This window comes from Schistocerca gregaria, chromosome 10 (genome assembly GCF_023897955.1).
Source record: "Schistocerca gregaria isolate iqSchGreg1 chromosome 10, iqSchGreg1.2, whole genome shotgun sequence".
Taxonomy (NCBI): Eukaryota; Metazoa; Arthropoda; class Insecta; order Orthoptera; family Acrididae; genus Schistocerca; species Schistocerca gregaria.
In genome coordinates, this window is record NC_064929.1 from 190,358,971 (window position 1) to 190,379,319 (window position 20,349).

Here is a 20,349-nt window from a genome sequence, read left to right on the forward strand (position 1 = left end):
GCCCAATGCTTGAATACTGCTCAGCAGTGTGGGATCCGCACCAGGTAGGGTTGATAGAAGAGATAGAGAAGATCCAACGGAGAGCAGCGCGCTTCGTTACAGGATCATTTAGTAATCGCGAAAGCGTTACGGAGATGATAGATAAACTCCAGTGGAAGACTCTGCAGGACAGACGCTCAGTAGCTCGGTACGGGCTTTTGTTAAAGTTCCGAGAACATACCTTCACCGAAGAGTCAAGCAGTATATTGCTCCCTCCTACGTATATCTCGCGAAGAGACCATGAGGATAAAATCAGAGAGATTAGAGCCCACACAGAAGCATACCGACAATCCTTCTTTCCACGTACAATACGAGGCTGGAATAGAAGCGAGAACCGATAGAGGTACTCAGGGTACCCTCCGCCACACACCGTCAGGTGGCCTGCGGAGTATGGATGTAGATGTAGATGTAGACATGAAGTGTATAGGAAGCCGATGTACACGGATCTGTATTTACGCGCAAATAGCTGCCACCATCCTGCCCAGACAATGAGTGTTCTCCGAACTTTGACTCACAGAGCCCATATTATTTCTGACAAAAGCAGCTGCAAGATGAACTTTCCCACTTACAAAGAGAGTTTGAAGACAATGGGTACTCTCCACAACAAATACAGGGGCACTGAAAATGAAACTGAAAGAGGCCACAAAGAAAGCAGAAGAAGATGAAGAAACCTTTAAATCGATGGCCTTCCTGCCATATGTGGGCAGCCTCTCATAAAAAATAGGACGCATTCTCGGCAGACACAAAGTAAAAGTGATTTTTCGTCCTCCACCCAAGACAGCTGCACTTGTGGGCTCCGTCAAAGATGATTTGCTGCTCCGAAAATCTGGAGTTTACAAAATTCCATGTGAATGTGGCCTTTCTTACATTGGACAAACAACTCATACTGTCCAAGAAAGATGTACAGAACACCGGAGGTACACACGACTTATACAGCCTAACAAGTTGGCAGTGGCAGAGCACTGTATTGATAATGGTCACAGTATGTTGTATGACAATGTCGAAATTTTGGCAACTACATCATCCTTTTGGGACTCGATAGTGAAGAAGGCAATTGAAATTCGCTTGACGACGAATTTAATTAATAAAGATAGTGGTTTCAATCTTGATAAATCATGGAATCCGGCACTTGCTGTAATAAACTTGCAAACACGTCACCACAGTGCAGCTCACAATGATACATCGATATGTCAACACAGATCAGCTGCGGAGTCATAGATACAACTCGCGCATTATGCACGTCTCTGCTGCTGACCAACGTCTCTGGCGCATTTGCATCTGTGGCTGCATGCGCAGTCGTGCAGTACAACAGTATAAAGGGATGAAGCGAGCACTGGAGCGGCAGTCTTGCGGCTCACTCTGAACATGGCTGAACGTTATACAGCCGAAATATTAGAAGACGAAGGAGATTTCTTGCGGCTGCACACCCAAAACTTAATGGAACAGACTATCCAAAGCGTTTGACTGTATCTTCTTATCACTAATAGCACTCAAGGTTCAAGCCCCGGGAAAATCCTCTTTTTACACACGGTATTTTGGAACATGTCGGCAATGAACGCATACTGACTAGAATTAACGTACCGGCATTCGTCCTCGAGGTTGGCGAGCTCCGCAGACGCGGCCGCGAGCCTCTGTCGTGCACGTAGGTAGCTGATGAGCAGCGTGTAGAGGGGGTGCTGCTGCAGCCGCCCCCCACCTCCCCGTAGCTGTGCGTCCACAAATTCGGCAGCCACGTCCTCCGTTGCCTCCAGTTCTGGGTTGGTGCACAGGGCGACCAACTGCGCCTCCGTGAAGGGACGCACTTCTGGAGGAGCGTGCTGAGGCACCTCAGACTCTGGAGGAGCCGATGCCACCACTGGCTGCGGTTCCGGCTGCCGTATTGCTTCTTTCTGGAAAGATGCAATACTGCTTCAGCTGTGGCTAGCATGCTATTAGATGTGTATAACTGAAAATGCAGAGTGAGACAAGGATGCCACTTTATAATTTGGTAGGAGGTAACCTTGGTGTTTTGAAGCTATTTCATGACTTAATGAAGACAAGACTTTCAGTCCTGGCTGCATACTAATTATGTTCCCTCCCGATTAAATTAATGAAACGGCTCCATTTTTAGGGTTCCATACCTCAATCGGTAAAAACAGAACCCTTATAGGGTCATTTACTTGTCTCTCTGTTGTTGTTGTTGTTGTTGTTGTTGTTGTTGTTGTTGTTGTTGTTGTTGTCTTCAGTCCAAAGACTGGTTTGATGCAGCTCTCCATGCTATTCTATACTGTGCAAGGTTCTTCATCTCCCAGTATCTACCGCAACCTACATCCTTCTGAATCTGTTTAGTCTATTCATCACTTGGTCTCCCTCTACGATTTTTACCCTCCAGCTGCCCTCCAATACTAAATTGGTGATTCCTTGATGTCTCAGAATATGCCCTACCAACCAATCCCTTCTTCTAGTCAACTTGTGCCACAAATTTCTCCTCTCCAAACCTATTCAATACTTCCTCATTAGTTATGTGATCTACCTATCTAATCTTCAGGATTTTTCTGTAGCATCACATTTCGAAAGCTTCTATTCTCTTCTTGTCCAAACTATTTATCGTCCATGTTTCACTTCCATACATGGCTACACTCCATACAAATACTTTCAGAAACGATTTCCTGAAACTTGAATCTATACTCGATGTTAACAAATTTATCTTCTTCAGAAATGCTTTCCTTGCCATTGCCAGTCTACATTTTATATCCTCTCTACTTTGACCATCATCAGTTATTTTGCTCCCCAAATAGCAAAACTCCTTTACTACTTTAAGTGTCTCATTTCATAACCTAATTCCCTCAGCATCACCCGACTTAATTTGACTACATTCCATTACTCTCGTTTAGCTTTTGTTGATGTTCATCTTATATCCTCCTTTCAAGACACTGTCCATTCCGTTCAAATGCTCTTCCAAGTCCTTTGCTGTCTCTGACAGAATTACAATGTTATCGGCGAACCTCAAAGTTTTTATTTCTTCTCCATGGATTTTAATTCCAACTCCGTATTTTTATTTTGTTTCCTTTACTGCTTGCTCAATATACAGATTGAATAACATCGGGGGTACGCTACAACCCTGTCTCACTCCCTTCCCAACCACTGCTTCCATTTCATGTCCCTTGACTCGAACTGCCATCTGGTTTCTGTACAAATTGTAAATAGCCTTTCGCTCCCTGATTTTACCCCTGCCACCTTCAGAATTTGAGAGTATTCCACTCAACATTGTCAAAAGTTTTCTCTAAGTTTACAATTGCTGGAAACGTAGGTTTGCCTTTCCTTAATCTATTTTCTAAGATAAGTCGTAGGGTCAGTGCTACCTCACATGTTCCAACATTTCTACGAAATCCAAAATGATCTTCCCCGAGGTTGGCTTCTACCAGTTTTTCCATTCATCTGTAAAGAAATCATGTTAGTATTTTGCAGCAGTGGCCTATTAATCTGATAGTTCTATTCTTCTTGAAGTCTGAGGGAATTTCACCTGTCTCATACAGCTTGCTCACCAGATGGTAGAGTTTTGTCAGGACTGGCTCTCCCAAGGCTGTCAGTAGTTCTAATGGAATGTTGTCTACTCCCAGGGCCTTGTTTCGACTCAGGTCTTTCAGTGCTCTGTCAAACTCTTCACACAGTATCATATCTCCAAATTTCATCTTCATCTACATCCTCTTTCATTTCTATAATATTGTCCTCAAGTACATCGCCCTTGTATAGATCCTCTATATACTCATTCCACCTTCCTGCTTTCCCTTCTTTGCTTAGAACTGGGTTTCCATCTGAGCTCTTGATATTCATGCAAGTGGTTCTCTTTTCTCCAAAAGTCTCTTTAATTTTCCTGTAGGCAGTATCTGTCTTACACCTCGTGAGATAAGCCTCTACATACTTACATCTAGCCATCCCTGCTTAGCCATTTTGCACTTCCTGTCGATCTCATTTTTGAGATGTTTGTATTCTGTTAAGACTCACTTTTCTCAGGAGCTCGTAGTTGTGTCATGTCGGAATTTATGCCACATACTATGGTCTACTGTCCCTTGACAAGTGTAAAATCTTTAAGCTTCCAAGTCAATGCAACCCAAAGGTATGGCCATTTACATAACGTATTTTGATATACGCAAATTCACTTATCAAAACCTTTGGGGTACTATCTGTTGACCTAGAATCATGAAATTTGGCAAGATGCAAGGTTTTACAATGCAAATAAATGGAAAAATGAACATGATCTAGTCTCTCTTTGAGCCAGACTCAAAGGATTAAGACTCAAAGGAATTACAGACACTGGCTGCAAGTGGGCATTAATTGAAATTTGTGTCAGACCTGGATTCAAACCCAGGTCTCCTGTTTATTAAGCAGATGCTCTGACTGTTAAGCCACCCAGACATAGTGGTCATTGCAACTGTGTGGACTTTGATAGCACACCTCACATCAGACCCAAATCCTCAAATTACCCTCACACTACTGAAGTAGTGTCCCTTGCCCATTATGTTCATTACTCACAGCATTTTGCCAGTTACCATGAGAGTTTGAACTCTTTACCAAAGAAAGTCTTCATTGCACAAAATTGTACAGTACGAATTATATGCTATGTTCACCCACAATCGTCTTGTAGACATACGTTTAAGGAGTTGGGCGGTCTGACTACTGCTTCACAGTATATTTATTCCCTTATGAAGTTTATTGTAAATAATCCACTGCAGCTTGAATGTACAAAATTACTACACAAAGTTTGTCATTAGCACAGCAAGGATTGCACAATGCCACTACTAAAATTTTTGATGACTTTGCCAAGGATATAGACTGTCTGATGGGCAGCAAAGTAAAATTTGAAAACAAACTGAAAAAGTTCCTCCTTTATAACTCCTCCTGCTCTGCTGAAGAATTTCTATTATTGTAATTTGTAATAGGTGATGGGTAGGAATTAGCAACTCATATCTCTATATTTAATAATAATTATTATAATAAGACAAACAAAACTTATTAATGTTCAGCTTGTAACCATATTTACAAACTGTGATGTGAATGTAAAATGACTCATTCCACACCATTACGATTTATTGTGTAAATGATCCAAGGAAGTTAAAATGACTCGTTCCACACCGTTACGATTTATAGTGGAAATGATCCAAGGAAGATGGCTTACCACCACAACCTACATTTAAAAAATAACATAGGAGCAAAATAAATACTCTTAAGTGATCTGTCCTACTTCTGGTTGTGCATGTTATCACATACACATCATCATTATGACATGGTACAAAGCCGAAATCAGTACATTCAACAGATCTCCTACCACACCATCAATAAGTGAGTAGGAAACATGTGAAAAATATGGAGAACCTTTGACACCACTTTTCAGTGCACCCTAAGAACACGTGCTCAAACACACATTTACTCCTAAAAACAGGCCAGTTTTCAGACTCACAAAAAATGCAAAGGACTGTTTACATTGTTTTGATATATTTCACACACTAACAGTGTACTGTACATCATAGTAGTAGCAACTACACATATAACTGTGAGTTTTGTGGAGGTCTGGCAGAGCCACAGCCAGTTGAAGTAAATACTGGTGTGAGCAATGTTAGCTGCTGCTGACTGAAATCTCATTTGGGGCAGTACCAGTTGCTACAATTGAGAGATGGGAATATACTAGACATGGCCTACAGCTGAATGGGAGAGGTTGACTAAGCTTCTTGCACATAATATATGGGGCTACCATAACACATAGCGAGACACCAGTGGTTACTGGTGTCAGAGGGGTACCTTTTTTACATTGGAATAAGGATCCAGGCACTGCGTCTTGGAAGAGGTGATAATAACAGAAGGTCTCCACAAAATTCTTAATAATGCACAGAAAAGTAAGGGTAGCTTGTTCCACCACAATGTAGGAGCGCTGAGTAATAAGGTATAAGAGTTTCTTGCCTGTCTGGAAAATTGAGAGAGCTGTGAAAAGGTAGAGATCCTGTGCTGGTCTGAACACCACAGAACCACAGCATTAGGTAAGTTACATATAAAAATTTTACTATTCCAAGTTATTCATACAGAAATAATGCAGGAAGATTAGGAGTTGCTACACACATTAAGACGGAACACAAGTTTGACAGCATTGAGACAAGTAGGTTTTGTAGTGATCAGCACATAGAAATGTGTACTTGTGAATTAATGCTGAAAAATAGTTCACTTTTAATTGTAACTGTAAATAAATCCCCACTCGAAAATTTTGAACTGTTTATGAGGAATCTTGATTTCTTACTGTGGGATCTGTCAGACAGCAGCAAACAGTTAACAGCCTGTGGTGACTTGAATGTAGATTTTCTACATGATTCTGATAGGAAAAATGATCTGGAAATCTCATTTGGGTCCTAACATTTGGTCTCTCCAAGGGTGGATAAAGACAAAAGGACTCTAATTTTCTTTTATGATACTCAATGTAAGACAGTAACTGTTTACCCAGAAACAAATGCTCTCTCTGTTGTGTGTGTGTGTGTGTGTGTGTGTGTGTGTGTGTGTGTGTGTGTGTGTGTTTGAGGTTTACGGGCGCTAAACAGCGTGGTCATCAGCGCCCAAGCGCATAGAAACAGGAACACAGGCGGTGAAGGGACGAAGACGGACGCCGAACAAGGAGAACGGCTAAAAGACACAGGCCTAACGCAGTTCCAAATGCGCACATACAGAGGCAAAACAAGAGGAGAAGAAACACACTCATGACACACAGTTAATTAGGACAAATAACATAGCACCTTACAGCACCCATACTCTTCAGTGGAAATCAGTTGGAATAATTAATTATTCCATGACAAATGTTTTTTAAGAACCGATTACAGGAGATAACAATGGACGTAATTTATAATGAAACAAATGCCAACATAAAATTTAGTGTATTCCCTTATAACTTAATATCATTATTTGAAAACAGCTTTCCACATAAGCTAATCAGAACAGACACTAAACAGCCATGTAAAAAACCATAGATCACTTAGAGGGATTGGAGTATCTCATGAATGGAAAAAGGCAATTTATCTTTTGGCAAGAACAAGTATGGATCCTGCAATAGTTGCACATCACAAAAACTGCTCAAAATTAGTAAGGAAGGTTATTTAAAAATCAAAGACCATGCATATACTGTCATAAATCAGTACTTCCAACTACACACTTAAGACTATATGGAATGGTAAGACGAGAGATAGGACAACCAGCAATAGGACAAGATAGCATCACTACCGAACTGAATGGAAAGGCTTTAAATTATGAGTCTCAGATAGCAAATGCATTTAATAAACACTTCTCAAATATAGGAGAAAACATGGGGATAAACAGTTCAGGAGCAAAATCACAGCAGTGTGTTCAAAATGTAACTTTCATAAAATTCAGTCATATGAATGTATCAACTTCTTCTTCTGAAATCAAGAAAATTATAAATTCTCTCAAATATAAAAGCTCTTCTGGTTTTGATGGTGTTTCCAAAAATTTGTTCCCATGTAATAAGTCCTGTCTTTTCTGAAACATGTACTGCATCACTAACTCAAGGCATTTTTCGAGACAGATTGAGACATTCCATTGTTAAACCCCTCTTTACGAAGGTGATAATAGAGATATCAATAAATGCCAAGCCTTTTTGCCACTGACATTCTCCAAAATTTTTCAGATGATGATGTATTCTAGAATAGTATCTCACCTAAGCAACAATAGTATCTTTAGCAGATCAGATTTCAGGATTACTCTACCGAAAATGTCATAAAATGCCATTACACATTCACTCACCATATATAGGTCAAGGGAAATGACCAGTTCTAATTTTCGTAGTTTTGTGTGTAGGTATTGGTGTTTTGGAATGGTCAGCTGTAATCAAGGGAAATGTCTGATTCAATTTTCCATAGTTTTTGCTGTAGGCATTGTTGTTTTGGTATTGACAGCTGCGTTTGACCTATGTATGTCAAGGGAAGTGCCCGATTCCTGCAGATTCTTTTTTTTTTTTTTTTTTTTCCCCACCTTCAGTTTTAAAAAGACACAATATATTCAGCTCTGCACACTACACCAGTGATAAGTGTAACACTTGGTGAGGAAATAATAAATAGAGTAGAGACTTCAAAATTCAAAGGGGTCGATGTTGATGAGAATTTAAATTGGGGGAGGGGGGGGGGGGAGAATAGGAACTACTAAGACAACTAAGAATCATTGCATATCTTGGGGAGAGACATATCAGTAAGCTGACATATTTTAAATATTTTCATTCAATAATGTCATATGTCTGGGGTTACTCATCTTTCAGAAAGAAAGTCTTCATTGTGCAAAAACGTGCTGAAAAAACAATATGTGGTGCTGACCCATGATTGTCTTGTAGACATCTCTTTAAGGGCATTCTGATTACTGCTTCGCAGTATTTTTATACACTCATGAAGTTTGTTGTAAATAATTCACTACGGTTCAAAATGAACAATTACAATACAAGAAGGAAAAATTACATTCATCACTCCACATTAGTGTTGTCTTTAGCACAATGCTGCAATGAAAATTTTTGATCACTTACCCAATTAAAATGTTTGACAGACAGTAAAGTAAAATTTTATAAACTGAGAAATTTTCTCCTTGTCAACTACTCATGTTCTGTAATGCGTAAAAGGAAGTGCATAGGGATTCCTAACTCACATGTGTATCTTTTTTCTTTTTGTATTAAAAAAAATCTTAGAAATGTTGAGAATGTAACCCTACGTACAAATCAGCGATGTGATGTAAAATGACTCATTCCACATCATTACAATCTATCATGCAAAATGACCCATGGAAAATGTAACAAACTGAGCAACTATGGCAAGTAACTAGTATATATTACATTTCTCCCCTTTTAGACAGTTTTCCTGCAATGTTTTTAAAGTGTAAATAAAAGAAAGAAGTGTCACAGAGTAGTTCTTTCCCTTTGAAAGGCAAACTATATACTTGAAACAGTTAAGTGTGTAATGAGGAAACACTAATTTTTAAATATGACACTGTCTTTACAATAACAACTATGAAAAAAATTTGTAGGGCCTATTTAAAAAACAACTAGGTAACTGCTAAAAGTTAATGTATTGGACACCCCTTGCAATTATCAATATGGCACTGATGTAAACATTAGACTTCACTACTGGTCAATTTGTTACCACAACCAGATTTTCTGCTTTCACATTAGTTCACTTACAACGAAACTGTTGCCTTCAAACCTAACCTAAAGCTCGGGCTGCACTATCGATCAGTCTGTTACCACAACCAATATTTCAAATGCCCAATACATAACTTTATCCTCATAACTTAATTATATGGAAATGTGCAGGCAAAAAGTAGAAATAGAAGTGTGTGGAGTGAAGAGAAATCATTGTGAAACACAGTCATTATTCATGATTAACTTCTTGACTTCACAGTCATCTTATAGATCTAAGCACCCAATAAGCTCACCTTTGTGACAGCATTTGCTGGAGGTTCCTCAAGGCGCTCTGTTGTGTGTAACGGCGATTCCAGCTTAGTATCCTGCTCATTCTTATCAGGACTCACTCTCAGGTGGTATGAGTGCATTTCCTTCATTTCTGTGCCATTGGACACTTTGTCCAACATCATATTACCTTTCTGAAAGGGCATCGGTTCACTGTCTGACAGTTCAATACAAACATCCGTTGTGGAAATAGCACACTCGGCTGTACTTCCAGAACTAGCCTTTTCTCTTTCCTTCTTATAATTTCGAGGCAGATCGTCTGCTTCCTGCGCTGCTTCCACGTCCTCCTGACTCGCATTAAATATTTCACTTTCAATGTTTGATATGTTCTGAGCTTCAATACCAGAGTCTGCATTCTGTGATTCTTTTGAAGATGATGCATGGTTCGCAGGTTTGGACTGGGCGTCGTAATCGAAGTCTTCCAATTTGGGGCATTCCGGAATGTCAGTCTCTAAAAAGTCCTCTTCAATTCTCTTGGTTTGTTTCTTTTTCACCTGAAATTACCCATTACAAAAATCAATGTTATGAGAACACAATTGTTCCGCACAGTTGACACAAATCTACATAAACGAAATAAGATCAAGGAATGAAGGGTTTAAAATGAGAACAGACGTTACATATGACTCTATCGTGAGCTGACTATCAATATTTACGAACGGCATCCATGTCAACAATACCGAAATGTTTACAATGATAAACCTCTCGATATTGAGGCTAATTCTGATTTCGACCCGGATTTAAGAACAAAGAAACGTTAATTTGTAGAAAAAACTGTAAAACTAGAACGTAAAATGATTTAGTTTCGCTCACTGGCTTTGGTTTTTGTTTCTCCATTGTCTTGAACGTTGGGATCCAATCACTTGGCAAAAATTAGAAGAGTCTCACACGAAATTCTTCGTATTATTCACTATGCTTTATCATTTTTGGTACAGCATGATTAAATCGAGTACCGCAATATAAGCGGGCACTTAACAATAATTTCAACCATCAACACTTCCCTTCGCAACAGGATTCACCATAACACTCCACAAGCAGCAGCTAACAGCTGCAGACTGGCGGCCATTATTCTTGTGACGTTTCTTCTCAATACAACGAATGGCAACACTGACTGTCAAATGTAAATATAGAACACTTTAATTAGAGCTGCAAGTGCAATAGAAGAAGCGTATTACGCGTGCACAATGCATACCCGTATCTGAAATTTTGCAGAGTTAACTGTACAACAGTTTCCTTTGTCTATCACTCATTATATACGTTATCGATGTTTCCAAATGCGTAGACGACTATGTGCTGGCTGTATTGACGTTTTCTAGCTCTGAGGTTACGTCAACTCATAGTACGTACTAGACCTAGTAAACAACAGAACAGTACAGTACAGTAGCTAAGCCAGCAACTGCGCGCTATGCCGCTGTGTAGAATACGGTACTAATAGTTCTGTCAAAACCATATAACTTGCCGCGTCTTAAATAAATCAAGAGTCAAAACTTAGCCTTATCAAGAAACAGCACAGACAGTGGTGGGACAGGTCTACAACTGATTCCCAGCAATACATTTCCTCATAAGCTAAGAAGACTATTCAGTTTTATTTCGTAGAAAAAAACAAACTGAATAGTTAAGCTTTTGCTATGTGTTTCATCTGGTATCACTCACATAAGCACAAGAAAAGAACTTTACAGCAGTCGCTTTTAGTCAGTTATTAGGTAATGTTCTAGGGAAAATCAGCCAACAAAAGCGTTATAATGCTTCAAAAGAAAATCACCAGAAGCGTGTGCAATCCAACAAACAGATTCATGCCATAAGTTACGGTATTTTAGGATACTAACAATTCGCTATTTATACATTTTGTCGATTTTCCTTTGCAATACCCACCATACACTTGAAAATTGCCAGTTCAGGTACAATTATAGCACTCACCACAAAGAACATTTCAAACTTCCAACACACAGATTAAAACTGTTTGCCTCGACCAAGTATATACAGGACTGAAGATATGTAATGAACTAAATATGAATATAGTTACCATGGAGCTTGGCTCACTGAAACAATGACTGTACAAACTTTTAGTTGATAAGTGCTACGATTCCATAGAAAAATTTATGAAAAACAGTTTGAACAAAAAATACATTTATAAAAAAGGGCTCTGAGCACTATGGGACTTAACATCCTATGGTCATCAGTCCCCTAGAACTTAGAACTACTTAAACCTAACTAACCTAAGGACATCACACAACACCCAACCATCACGAAGCAGAGAAAATCCCTGCCCCCGCCGGGAATCGAACCCGGGTGTTGGAAGTGAGAACGCTACCGCATGACCACGAGATGCGGGCAATATATTTATATGTACATTTAAAAATCACATTGTATATACGACAGTATAATAAGCTGGTAAAAAATTTTAGAAACAAAAACAACAAACTTAGTTATTATGTTTTTTTGCAGTATTAGCTTTCTCCTGTATAAAGAAATATAACTATAAATCGTCAGGTTGTTAGAACCCCATAGGGTGCATTTGGCTGACGGGGGAAAGCCTCCAAGATATGGGTGGTGCTGGGGAAATTAAATACCCGAGTGGACCATATACTAACTTAGGTTTAAACACATCAGCATCTGTTCTGGCATCCAGAGGCTAGTGATCAGTGTCTGTCCATCCAGTTGGTGGAGCTGCTACAAATATGTCTTGGTCTCAACAATCAAGTCTTTAACATTTGTGATTTCTGAAAGAGATCATCACAACCAACTTCAACTTAAAAAAATCACAATGGAACAATAGGAAAAATATCCACTACCCCAGGCCACAGTAAATATACTGGACTTTCCTGGTCATCAGGATCTGGAAAATCAGGAACATCATGAGGAGGAGGAGAATTGGAGTGTCTCAAAACCTCTTCACAATCTCTATATTAGCATGCGTAACACAAATACGCTTGTGACAATAGGCAAACTCAAACAGTTTACAAATATTCTGGAAACATTTCAAATCAGAATCCTCACAATACAAGAGACATGTTTCACAGTTGAAAACCACTTCAGCACAGGATGATGTTTAGCACAGGATTTGTGATTCACAAATTACTCATCAACAACATCCTAGTTTTCAATTCAGTATCAGAAAGAATCTCTACAATGACCTTCAAATCAGGAAACAAAAGATGTACAATCATCAATGCACACACACACCGACAAATGATTACAACAGGAAGAAACCACAAGAAGTTGAAGATTTTTGGGAAGACATGGGAGGAATTGGGAGGAATAACACATAAAATACAAAAAAGTGATCCCCACCTTATAATTCTACCTGCAAACAAAGGCTCCACTATTGTTGTTTTGAACCACAAGTACTACCTGGCGGAAGGACTCCGTCAACTGTCAGATACTTCCACCTACAAACCTTGCCATAGTGACCCCATTCGAGTAATCCAGCAGGATCTCTAGTCACTACTCAAATCCTTAGGCCCATCCCAGAATGTCTCACTGGAGTCCATCTCTCTACTCACCTCTACCACTGCCCGCACCCCTACTTTCTATGTGCCTCCTGAAGTCCATAAACCTAACCACAGAGGATGCCCCATTGTGGTCGGTTACTGTGCCCCTACTGAGAGAATCTTTGCTCTCATAGACCAACACCTTCAACCCATTACCCTGAAACTAACCTCCTATTTAAAAGATACCAACCATTCCCTCCACCGACTCTCCACAGTTCCTGTCCCTTAACCACACTGTGCCCTACTCATCACTATTGATGCCACCTCCCTGTACACTAACATTCCTAATACCCATGACCTTACCGCTATTGAACTCTACCTTTCCCAACACCCAACAGATTCCAAGCCAACAACCTCCCTCCCAGTCACTATGACCAACTATATACTCACCCACAATTACTTCTTACCTCCAAACAAATCCATTGTATGGCTATGGGCACATGCATGGCACCATTCTATGCTGACCTGTTCATGGGCCATCTATAGGAATCCTTCCTAAAAACCCAGAATCCTAAACCCCTCACCTGGTTCAGATTCGTAGATGACATCTTTGCTATCTGGATCGAAGGTGAGGACACCATATCCACATTCCTCCAGAACATCAACATCTTTTCCCCCATTTGCTTCACCTGGTCCTACTCAACCGAACAAGCCACCTTCCTAGATGTTGACCTCCACCTCAAAGATGGATACATCCATACTTCCGTCCATATCATACCTACTAACCACGAGAAATATTTCCACTTTGACAGCTGCCACCAAAAATTCCCTTCTGTGCAGCCTAACCACCCGTGGTCGTTGCATCTGTAGTAACAAGCAGTCACTCTCAAAATATACCAAGGGTCTCACTGAAGCCTTCACTGACCATAATTACCTTCCCAACCTTGTACAAAAACAAATCTCCCATGCCTTATCTTTCCAGTCTCCCATCACCTCTCAAAGTTCCCCCATCCAGCCATAGAGAAGCATTCACCTTGTAACTCAGTATCACCCAGGACTGGAGCAACTGAATTACATTCTCCACAAGGGTTTTGATTACCTCCCATCGTACCACGAAACGAGAAATGTCCTGCCCACTATCCTTCCCACCCCTCCCAGGGTAGTATTCCACTGCCTATTTAACGTACACAATATACTCATCCATTATTACACAACCCCTGCTCATACCCCTGTAATAGACTTAGATGCCATTTCAAAAGCCAAAACAAAAACCCACAACATGGAAAATACCCCCAAAAAATATGGGGAGAATTTCAAATAGATCACATAGCCATCACAAGCAAAAATAAAAAGACATTCTGAATGTGAGTACATGCAATGGATTCTTCAAGTCTGACCATCACTTGCTATAAGTACTAATTAGACCAGTCCCGAGGAACAGAAAAAAATTGTAAGACCGGACCCAGAATATTTGAAGATAAACAAAGACATAAATATTTAAGAAATTAATCAAAGTTCAACAGAAAATTGGACAGACATTAATTTATACACACTGCTCAATTGTAAACATTCTTACAGTCATTTGCTTTCCCTAACTAGAGTTCTGATGTACAGCAAATGAACAATATGCAGATCAGCATAAAGAGAAGAAGCAACTCAGTCACTATAAGAGCATATGTGATAAATCTACAGATTATGTAGCAAACACAAAGTTTTTAGGAATCAACATTGATTTTCAGCTAACATGGAGTGAACAATGCAGAGGTACTGGCAAAAGTCATGTCATCAGCATCCTATGTTCTTAGGCCTTTAACACCAGTTTGTAACAACCAATGTCCTATGGCATCATACCTCAATTCTTATCTAAGGGAGTTTTTTCTGGAGACTGAAGGCAAAAAAATTCGGACACAGTTTTCAAACTGCAGAAAAGGGCCATAAGAACAATGACTGGAAGCAGTAACCAGACCCATTGTAAAAAGCTGTTTAAAAAATTGAGACATCCTCACTGCACCTAGTGAGTAAATATACCAATCTGCAGTGCATGTCAGGGAAAATATTACTAAATATTGCACTAATAGTTCTTCCATATTACACAGTTAAAGTGGAGATGCTGAGTCACAGATAGGCATAACAAAAGGACTGTCACAAATAAGCTTTTGGCCAGCTAGGCCTTTATCAATAAAAGAGACTCCCCCCTACACACATGACTGCAGTCTCTGGCCAATTTTGTGTGTGTCTGAGTAGGCAGGGGAGGAGGGTTTTTTTTTTTTAAAAAAAAAGGTCTTGTTGGCCAAAACGTTATTTGTGACTCAGCATTTCCACTATATGGTTAGTAGCAACTTTCCTTTTCATAATATTGCTACATTTCAGCCTGGATTTTCCATTGTTTGATTTTTACACAGTTAAGGATTACTTACAAGACTCATAGCAGTGGATAGCAAGGATGTACAATGCACAATATTAACTGCAGTGAAGAGCGGAACTGCTTTATATTTCAAGTGATTGGAAACAGCCCAGGAGTCATCAGTAGGTGCCTTCACTGCGTGGACAGTGATGTAGGAAACGATATTTTGCATTGCAAGTTACCTGAAACGATTTGTGTGTAAATGAAGGAACATTAGACAACAGAGAATTACCGAGAGGGGCAGTGCAGCTGTTGAGACACTAACTTCTTATTCTGCAGGGTGGAGTTTCTCTGTTTGACCATACTGATTTGGATTTGCTGTGATTCTCCTAGGTCACCAAGACAAAATGCTGGGGTGTTTCCTTAATCATGGCTCATGTCTGATGACATATTCTATTTCCTTAAAGCATGTTACATATGCAGTTTGATTTATTTTGGGCTATGGATTGGCAATGCATTACCTTGACAAGTCCTATATCATCATTATGTGATTCTTGGATGAATAAAGGTAAATACATAAATAAAAGATGGATTTATGTTTCTTTTTCAACTTGACAAGCCTCCTCTAAAACTAATCAATTGATTTGGACATTGTATATTTTGAGACAAAAAAATTCATTTACATGTACTCCATGTGATCAAAACTACCAGGACACCCCCAAAAACTTATGTTTTTCATATTAGGTGCATTGTGCTGCCATCTACTGCCAGGTACTCCGTATCAGCCATCTCAGTAGTCATGAGACATCGTGCGGGGGGAGAATGGGCAATCCACGGAACTCTCAGACTTCGAACATGGTCAGATGATTGGGTGTCACTTGCGTTGTACATCTGTATGTGAGATTTCCACACTCCTAAACATCCCTAAGTCCACTGTTTCCAATGTGATAGTGAACTGTAAACATGAAGGGACACGTGCAGCACCAAAGCGTACAAAGTGACCTCATCTGTTGACTGACAGAGCCAGCTGACAGTGAAGAGGGTCCTAATGTATAATAGGCAGACATCTACCCAAAACATCACACAGGAATTTGAAATTGCATCAGGGTTCACTGCAAGTATTATGACAGTTAGGCGGGAGGTGAGAAAACTTGGATTTCAAGGTCGAGCAGTTGCTCATAAGTCACACATCATGCCTTTCTTGGTGAAAGGATTGTAAACATTGGACAATTGAACAGTGGAGAGAAGAATCCCGCTACACATTGTGGCGATCCGATGGCAGCGTGTGGGTAAGGCTGAATGCCCAGTCAACATCATCTGCCAGCATGTGCAGTGCCAACAGTAAGATATGGAGGCAGCGGTGTTTGGTGTGGCCATGTTTTTCATGGAGGAGGCTTGCACCCCTTGTTGTTTTCCATGGCACTATCACAGCACAGTACCTGCTTGCTTCCCACCACTGAAGAGCAATTTGAGAATGGCGATTGCATCTTTTGACACGATTGAGCGCCTGTTCATAATGCACAGCCTGTGGCAGAGTAGTTACACAAAAATAACATCCCTGTAATGGACTGCCCTGCACAGAGTCCTGACCTGAATCCTATGGAACACCTTTGGAATGTTTAGGAATGCCAGGTTCACGCCAGGACTCACCGACCAACATCAATACCTCTCCTCAGTGCAACACTCCATGAAGAATGGGCTGCCTTTCCCCAAGAAACCTGAAACCTTCCAGCACCTGACTGAATGTAAGCCTGCGAGAGTGGAAGCTGTCATCAAGGCTAAGGGTGGGCGAACATCATATTGAATTCCAGCATTACCGATGGAGGGTGCCACAAACTTTTAAGTCATTTTCAGCCAGGTGTCCGGATACTTTTGATTGCATATTGGACATCCATAGTCTAGAAATCACTGAAAAGCACATGGCACACAGTTTATACCAATTTGTATAATCTTGTCTCTGTTGTACCTACAGGAACAATATCCAAGATGCAGTAGTACATTCATACATTGTTCACTTAATACTGATTCTTGAAACTTTGAAAATAGGTTTCCACAGATTAGGTAGCATCTATCTTCAGATGTTAGTCAGTTCAGGTTTTTCAGTATTTCAATGACTTTCTCTCATGGATCAAACAAACCTGACATTATTTGAACTCCCATTCTTTGTATAGGCATGCAGTCAATGTCTTATCTGGTACGGGTTCCACACACTTGAGTAATATTCTAGGGTGGGTTGAACAAGTACACTGTACAGTCTTTGTTAATGTGAGAACCTCTGAAAAGCCTGAATTACCACTTTTTGAAGCAGTGACTACCACAAAATGTGCAGGAAGAGAGTCAGTTACGTTGTGCAAGGTACCAACTGGACCGTGCCGCTTCCAGTGTTGTGGCTGGCTGTACTAGGTTGCTCAGTTGAGGAACTGAGGCACAAACAGCCCAAACAAGGTGATACCACAGATTTTGATTTGGATTTAAGGTTGGGGAGTTTGGTCACCAGGGAAGTATGGTAATCTCATTCTGATGTTCTTCAATCAGAAGTGTACACTGTGAGCTTTGTGATACATTGCATGTCTTGCTGGTAGATGTCATTGTGCTCTGATGAAAATCAAAATGCATGTAAGGGTGGACATGATCCTCAAGGATAGATGCACATTTATGTTGAGCCATTGTGCTTTCCAGAATGACAAGATCATTCAGGGGATGCCACGAAAATATTCCCAAGATTATAACATGCCCTCCTGCGGCCTGGAATCTTCCGATGACCCAATGGCCGGCCGGCTGATGAAGCATAAAGTGTGATTTATCTAAAAAGGCCACATGCCACCACTTGGCGGCTGTCCAGTTGAGGTAGTAGTGTGCAAATTCCAGCCTTCATCACTGAAAAATAGAAAGCACCACGGATGCATGAACTAGGTGCCTACTGCAGAGACCTGTATGCAGCATCGTTAAATGATAGTTGTCAAGGGTGGGGGAGGGGGGGGGGGAGGAGTGGAAAAGGAGAGAAGTAGAAGTGGAGGCGAGGGGGAAAACTAGTCGGTAGAAGATTGTATAACTCTGAAACAGGAGCAGAGAAGGGGATAGGATTGTGAAGGCTGAGGCCACAGGGGTTGTGGGAAAGTATATTGCTGGGAGTGATCCCCCCCCCCCCCCTCCCCTCCCCCCTATACAATTCAGAAAAGCTGGTGTTGGTAGGAAGGTGTTGGTAAGAAGGATCAGATGGCAAAGAGAATGTAACTGGCATTGAAGTGAAGCATGTTGTGTTGGGCAGCGTGTTCAACAACTAGGTAGTCCAGTTGTCTCTTGGCCACAGTTTATCATGTGAACAGACAGCCTGTCAGTTGTCATGTCCCCGCCGTAGATAATAGCACTGTGGTTGAACCTTAGTTTGTAGATCACACAGCTGCTTTCACAGGTAGCCCTCCCTTGATGGTATAGTAGATGCCTGTGACTGGACTGGAGTAGGTGATGGTGACAGGCTGTATGGGGCAGGTGTTGCATCTAGGTCTATTGCAGGGATATGAGCCATGAGGTAAGGGGTTGAGAGCAGGGGTGGAGTATGGGTGGACAAGGATATAGCATGGGTTCAGTGGGTGGGATAGGGGGTAGGATATTCCTCGTTTCAGGGTATAATGAGAGGTACTCACAACTTTGGTGGAGAATGTGGTTAAGATGCTCTGGTCATGAGAGTTGGAGGATGACTGGAGAGAAAAGGCATGGTAGATCTGTTTCTGTACAAGGATGGGATGATAATTGCAGTCTGCAAAGGCCTCAACAGGTCCCTAAGTATATTTGGAAATGGACTGTTCATTGCTACAGATGTGACTGCCTCTGGGGCTAGGCTGTTTGGAAGGATCTTCACAGTATGGAATGGGTGGCAGCTGTCAAAGTGGAGGTGTTGCTGGTGGTTGGTAGGTCTGACATCTTTGAGGTAGAGGTCAGCATTGAGGAAGTCCACTTGTTAGGTTGAGGAGGACCAGGTGAAGGGAATGGGGAAGAAGCAGTTGAGGTTCTGGAGGATTGTGGATAGCATATCCTCAAGAATACACAGCCATTTACAAAGAATTCCTGTCTGGAATTTGAGAATCAATGCAGAATTTATGTCAATAAATTAAAGAGAGCTCTCAGAAAACAGGACAGGTGGGATGACCTCTGAACAGCACTTGACTTCTGGGCTGCACCAAATACAGGGTGAGGCAGTCAAATGGGAAGATTAAAAAAAATTCTTACAAATTGCAGATTTAAACAAATTTTCATTTTTTGACGTGAATCTAATGTATGTGAATGAAGATAATCGTTTACCTTGAAAGCTATCTTTTCTGAATATGGTGATATGCAGATGGCATCCTTGGTTTCACACACGTGGTTAGTCTGCCAGTGAATCCACCTGAGACATTGTGGAGTATTTCTGGTGGAATTTGTTTATTTCTTGGTGAAATCACTTCTTCAAATCATTTCTGATCCTTGCATAGTTTTATTAGAACTCCTTCGACTTGTGGCAACCCAAAATATGAGGGGAAGTCAAAAAGTAAAGGGACTTCTGGAATTTCTGGCCATAGGGCTTGCTAGTATCCAGTGCTGAAATACTGTTGTCTGCAACAATTCTATACAATGTCTCACTCTTATTCCCTTGGTAGTTGTTGCATTATAGCTGACTGTGAAACAGCTCCATTGTTGATATGGATCGAGGAAGAAATGAGGGCAGTGATTCGCTTTTTTTTGCACATGGTTTTAAATCTGCAGAAATTATTCGTTGAATACAAGTGCAATATGGTGACAGCTGTGTAACGTGAAGCAAGGTTTGTGAGTGGATGGAATGTTTCAAACAGGGAGGAACTTCTCTCTGTGACGAGGAGAGATCAGGCAGACCATTGTTGTCAACAACTGAGGACAATTTGGAATTCATTGAGGGTATGATGATGCAAACAGATGAACCATAGTGGATGAAATCACCAATACTTTACATATCAGTCATGGTTCAGCATATTCCATCTTAAACGACAGGCTAAATTTTTGGAAAGTGTGAGCACGATGGGTACCAAAAGAATTGTCAGTGCAGCCTAAGG

At 40.7% G+C, this 20,349-nt stretch overlaps 1 protein-coding gene across 3 annotated transcripts in view; it reads right to left on the minus strand.

Moving 5' to 3' along the window:
* The window catches only part of LOC126293652 (ectopic P granules protein 5 homolog), a 393,414-nt gene extending 382,676 nt beyond the window's left edge, over nt 1-10,738 (minus strand). For 2 of the 3 annotated variants that reach the window (XM_049986936.1, XM_049986934.1), the window contains exons 1-3: nt 10,325-10,738; nt 9,481-10,008; nt 1,621-1,928 (exon numbers count right to left, since the gene is read on the minus strand). In XM_049986936.1, coding sequence (XP_049842893.1) covers nt 1,621-1,928; nt 9,481-10,008; nt 10,325-10,348 — 860 coding nt within the window. In that variant the 5' untranslated portion in view covers nt 10,349-10,738. The remainder of the gene's footprint in view (nt 1-1,620; nt 1,929-9,480; nt 10,009-10,324) is intronic. The other variant, XM_049986935.1, reaches the window with a different exon arrangement.
* Nucleotides 10,739-20,349: the final 9,611 nt, after the last annotated feature.